Raw genomic sequence first — 5,376 nt, 5'->3', positions numbered from 1 at the left:
AAATCTGGAAGTTGCTATTCCAAGATCAGCAGCTTGAGGAAAATGGGGAAAGACAAGCTATGTCCCCCAAAGACCTGGGGTGGGGGTGGGGCACCCACCCGCGAAGCCTGCAGCCTCCCCAAGGGCAGGAGCTCACGGACCACCAGACTGTTTATTTGCTGGACATCGCGTGACCCAGAAGATGGACTTGCGCCTTTCGGGCAGAACTACAGGGGACTCACCCCATCTTGGCAGCCTGGTTTTGGGTCGCCACTCCTCAGGAAACAGCCCCAAGTCCATGGGCTTCTCTTTGGGCCACAGAACTCAGGAAATCGTAACCATAATCGAACACTCGAGAATCCTCCAGCAGGGCGGCAGCGCAGCACAGCTCCCCTCATGGAAACGGCACCCCCACCATCCCCACGCCCCCCCTTAGGGGACAGATGCCAGCACCAGCCCTCCTGGGCAGGGCTGACCCAGCGGCCGGTGGCCTGGCATGTCCAGCCTGCCCGCAGAAGGTGCGCGGGTCTGCATCCCGCAGAGGAGGGAAGAGCGGCGGCTGGACTTGGCCTCGCTGAGCGAGCGGGTCCCCAGCAGGGACATGCCTGCATCTGGGCTCTTGCTGGAAGCCTGGGCTTATTCGCACCCATGACGAACAGGGAAACAGCTAGGCACCATCCCCGAGCGGGGGGCCCTGGGGCCTCCCGTGAGCTCCCGCCTCGGGGTCACGGACACCTCTGTCCCTGGGCACAAGGCCAGAGCAGCTGCACGCGGACCAGGAGCTGTGGGAGCGGAGACCTGAGCCCCGAAATGCTACCCGGCCGGTCCGCCCCCGCCTGCTGCGTTTTCCAGCGAAAACTCTGGAATGAGTCTCTGCACCCTGAGGCTGGCGATGGGGAGACTCACCGGAGTCTGTTCCCACGGGGGTTAGGGCCCTCCCTTGGGGACAAAAGGAGCTTCGTGGGCTGACCGCACACGCTGCCGGCAGGTCCCTAGCGGCGGGCACCCCTGGGTGGAGCTCCTGGGGGCCGGGAGCCCCCTTAGAAACAAAACCGGGGAGTAAGATCTTACCTAACGAGCTCTCCTCCCTCTTTCCCGCCTCCTCCCATCCCCTCCGCGCTGATCCTGGGACCAGTGATCGGGAAATACAGCCAGCACCCAGACTCAGGTGAGTGGCGACTGCGTGCGCTTGGGCTTCTGATGATTGAGCCAGACGGGCGTGTGGCAAAGACTCACGGATCTGTGGTTTCCGTTTCCTCCTCCCCCGCCCTCCAGAGTTGCAGCTGAAGTTGGCCGTAGGTTGGACACTATAAGCGTACATTCGTATTTGCTCCTCCCTCCTGCTTCTAGAAAGCGCCTACCTGCTTGCACGCATGCCCCCCCTCTTCCCCTGGCTCTGGGGACCCCTTCAGGCCCCACGACCCTGCAGTTTGTCTTAGGGCTGCTAACAAGGCCCCAGCCCCGGGGGGTGCTTGCTGGAGGCTGGACTCACTGCCAGGGGAAGCTGCTGTGAAGCCCCCCGCTGCCTGCACCGAGAGCCCCGAGTTTGAGAACTCAGCCTTGTGGGGGCTGGGCCGTGCCCAGACGTGTGTGCCCAGCTGCATGCCTGGGCGCAGTCCGTGTAGGGCAGCTGCCGGTGCCCTTGCAGCATCCAGGGTGGGCCGAGCGCTGCCCCCCCAAGGCCCCCCATTCCGGCTGGGCTCCGAGAGACCTCGAGCCCGGCTGAGACCCTGCTCTGGTGTCAGGCCGTCGCCCAAAGCCAGGGAGCAGGCTCTCTGGGGCGAGGCCCACACGGGGGTGGGGGTGCGTGGCTCTGGCTCTCACCCCTGAGCCCCGGGGTGACTCCGCCAGCGGGGAGCCCCAGCAGACCCCGGCCTACAGGGCTTTGCCCTTCCTAGAGGTGCCCCCTGGCCCACGGGGGCACCGAGCACCCTGGTCTGTGCTGCCCACCACGCGGGGGTGGGGGCGGAGGGAGACCCTGCCTGTGGCCCGCCTGGCTCCCCTCTGCCTCTGCTCGCCCCCCCAGCGCCCCCCGCCCTCCTGCCGCGCGCCCCTCATGCCCTGGCCTCTCCCTCAGGCATGAGCGACAGCGTCAAGGACAAGTTCTCCATCACGTTCTCCATCGTGGGCATGTTCGCCTCCCACGCGGTGGGCAGCCTCAGCGTGTTCTTCTGCGCAGAGATCACCCCCACCGTCATCAGGTGCGTAGGGGCACCCCCGGGGCCAGGAGGGAGCAGCCGGCCGAGGCTCCGCCCGGCCTTCAGAATGGGGTGCGGCCTGCGTGAGGGCCCAGCCAGGGGGCCGCGCCCTGGCCTGGGAGCTGAGTGACCGCTGACTCCCTGCGTCCGTCCATCCATCCGTCCATCCGGCTGGCGGCTGCTGTTGCAGCCGGGCAGGGAGACTTTCGGGGGCAACCGGCGGGGGAGGGGAGTGGGTGATCCGCGAGCAGATGCCCCCACTTCAGCTTCTGAGGGGCCGCCACGGAAACCTGCCTCACAGGAGTGACCCGGGGGGCCGTCTGGTTCCACTGGCCTGGGAGGTGATGGCGCCTATCGGGGAAAGGCCTGAGTAGGGTCCTGGCTCTGGACGGGCCCCCCGACCCGTGCCGGGGTCTCACGCCCCCGCCTCATGCTGCTTCGGGTCCAGGAGGCCCGCTCCCCTCGGGCGCCGCCCGGCAGCATGCGCGGCCCACACCCCAGCCCGGCCTGTCCTGGTGGACGAGGCCCCGTGTTCTGTCCACCCGGGAAAACCCTTGGCGCCGCTGGCCTGGAGCCGTGAGGACCGGTAGCGGCTCGGCTGGGGGGCGCAGGCAGGGTGAGGACGCCCCAGCTGCCCAGGCAGCGGGCGTGGCTGGCCGGCTGGCAGAGCGGGCGGCTGCATGACGGCGGGCGAGGGCCGAGCTGGGCTGCCCGCTCCGGTCCGGCCGGCGTGCTGACGGCACTTTTCACATGACCTCATTTTGACCCACCCCGAGATTTTCACAACGCTCGCAGGCCTGAGGCTGCTTGGCCTCAGCTGCTCGGCAGGTGATTCATGCCGGTCTGGCCCCTGCGAGGGGCCCAGCCCAGGCTCCCTGGGCGGTGCAGGGCACCCCGGGCCCCGCCGGGCCCCGCCCGCCCTCACCCTTCCCACACGGGCTGGGAAGGGGATTCTGTGGCCAGCTTGGTCCTGCGTGGGTTCTGTTGCTTCGTGCAGAGGCTGACCCCAGCCTGCCGGACCTGGGGGTGGCCCCAGGGGTCCCGGGGCCCCCGAGGTGCAGCCCCCCCCCCCCAGGCAAGCCTAGAGGGGTTCTCTCAGGCTGGAAGCCGGCCGCCAGGAGGACGGCCAAGGCCCCGGGCCCAGTGGGCTTGCTGCGCTCACAGAGGATGGAAGGAGGTATAGCCCAGGGGGTGACCTGGCCACGATGCGAGCGTTTCGGGGTCACCAGCGATTCAGGGCCCTCTGGGATGCCTGCCTCGCCCCTGCGGACGTGGATGCTCACAGCAGTTCCCGCGGGGTCCCCGTAGGGAGGGCCCCCCCACACTCACACTGACAGTCAGGCTGGGCCGGTCTCTGCACCAACTGGCCGTTGTCTGCCAGGGCTGGAAGCAAATAGGAAGGGTGGGGGTCCCCAGAGACCCCTGTCCGGGGACAGACTCGTGGGCTGGCTGCTGACCAGGCCAGAGTCCATCTGCTGAGAGGTCCCCCGCCCCACCCCGCCTTCCTTCCCTGTGGCAGGTTCTCGGTCTTCCTCTGAGGCCCCGGGCCGTGGGCGTCCGTCCACGGTGCCGGCCTCCTGGGCCTGGGCAGAGTGACCGCTGCTTGACCTAGAAGCAGTGGTGGCGTCTGGTGGCAGGTCTGGTCTCCCCACTGTGTGAGCAGCAGGTAGGAGCCGCTGCCTGAGCCGTCGCCCTGTGCACCCCCAGAAGTGGGGGGTGGGGGGGCCCGTGAGCACCGGTGAGCGCTCCCATGCCTCTTGCTCCTCACGGCCCCCACGGGGTGCGGCCACTGGGCCCTCGTCCTGTTCCCCAGAGACGCTGGTGCCCTCTCCCTCAGGCCCCAAGCGGGGTGGCGCCCTGTGCCCGGGGCAGCGAGGCCCTGGAGGCCGCCCTAGTCTGTTTCACTTCTTAAAAGAAAACCCAAGGCCCAGGCAAATGGCTAGTGAGTGGCCAGCAGCCGAGGAGGCGCACGGCTAGGAGACAGCAGGACAGGAGGCCGCCAGGGTACGGGGGCGGCCTGGGGCCCGGTGTCCACCCCGCTGCCCCCCATGGCTGCGGGCGGGCCCTGGAACCCTCAGCTCGTGGCCCTACGACAGGACTGGGACTGGCCAGTCAGGAGACCAGGAATGTCGAGTTTGGGTCTTTCCCCAGCTGGGGGGCAGGGGATCCCCTCTGATGTCGGCGCCCTCCTGGACTAGCTGCCCTGAGCCCCATGATGGGGGGAGAGGCCGGGGTGTCCCGTGAAGCTGGGGCCTGAGGGAGGCTGACCCGGCCCGCCGTGTGGCTGGGAGAGGGTGACCGGAGGGGCCTGGCGTCGGCCCAGGGCGGCTGATGTCCCAGCCCAGTGTGCTGAGCTGGCCAAGTACTGCTCCCAGTGAGCCGCGCCCTGAGGAGGAGGAGAAGGGGAGGTTGGGGTCTTGCATTTCAATATTGGGGTCTTGCATTGAAAGCGTTGTTGTCCGTGCGTCCCCGCGGCTCAGCGCCCGCGGCGGAGTCCCGGCTTCGCGCAGGCGGCCGGGGCATCGCATCCCGGACTCGGGGCGGGGCGCGGACCCGCGGGGCGGGGCGCGGACCCGCGGAGCGTGGCCGCCCTCGCGCGGGCACCTGCTGCCCCCTGGCGGCCGCCGAGCGAGGGGCAGCACAGGCCGAGCGTGCCTGTGCGGGAGGAAAACGCAGCCGGCGGGGGAAACTGGGGCTCGGGGAGCTGGCGGGCGCTGGCCTCCCGGGGACCCCCAGCAGCGCGGGGCGGCCCGCGCCCCCACGCCGGCTCTCTAAGTCCCAGCTCTGCGCCGAGCTCCAGGCAGGCAGCCAGGCGCTGCGCGCCGGCCGTTTTCCAAACTGACTTTGCCCCTCGGGGTCCATTGTCTTTTCCTCTCAACCTCGGGTTCGTCCTCCCCCCCCCCAATAAACCAGGGGTCTGACAGGGATGGTGTTGCCAACAACTTTATTGGGTGGCACTGTCACCCCTTCCCCTCCTCACCCCTTTCCCCACCTCCCTCCACCTCATCCCTCCCCACACCTGGCTACCTTCCCCTCTACCCCATCACCCCAACTCTCCCAACTCCCATCCACCTAGCCCCTCTCCCGCACCCCTTCCCAGACCCTTGCCCCCACCTCTCCTCCAGCCCTTCTCAGTGATCCATCACCCCGTCCCCATCCTCCCCACCTCCCTTCACCCCATCATTCCCCAGCCCCTCCC

General features: G+C 68.7%; 1 protein-coding gene across 1 annotated transcript in view; it reads left to right on the top strand.

Annotated features, from left to right (window-relative positions):
• SLC22A23 (solute carrier family 22, member 23) overlaps positions 1 to 5,376 on the top strand; it is a 133,253-nt gene that overhangs the window by 121,921 nt on the left and 5,956 nt on the right. Inside the window, exons 9-10 of the mRNA XM_012734159.1 lie at positions 1,115 to 1,147; positions 2,057 to 2,303. Coding sequence (XP_012589613.1) covers positions 1,115 to 1,147; positions 2,057 to 2,303 — 280 coding nt within the window. The remainder of the gene's footprint in view (positions 1 to 1,114; positions 1,148 to 2,056; positions 2,304 to 5,376) is intronic.

Source organism: Condylura cristata, unplaced genomic scaffold (assembly GCF_000260355.1).
Source record: "Condylura cristata isolate star-nosed mole 26May11 unplaced genomic scaffold, ConCri1.0 scaffold00048, whole genome shotgun sequence".
Classification (NCBI taxonomy): domain Eukaryota; kingdom Metazoa; phylum Chordata; class Mammalia; order Eulipotyphla; family Talpidae; genus Condylura; species Condylura cristata.
This window is presented reverse-complemented; position numbering and strand designations above follow the sequence as displayed.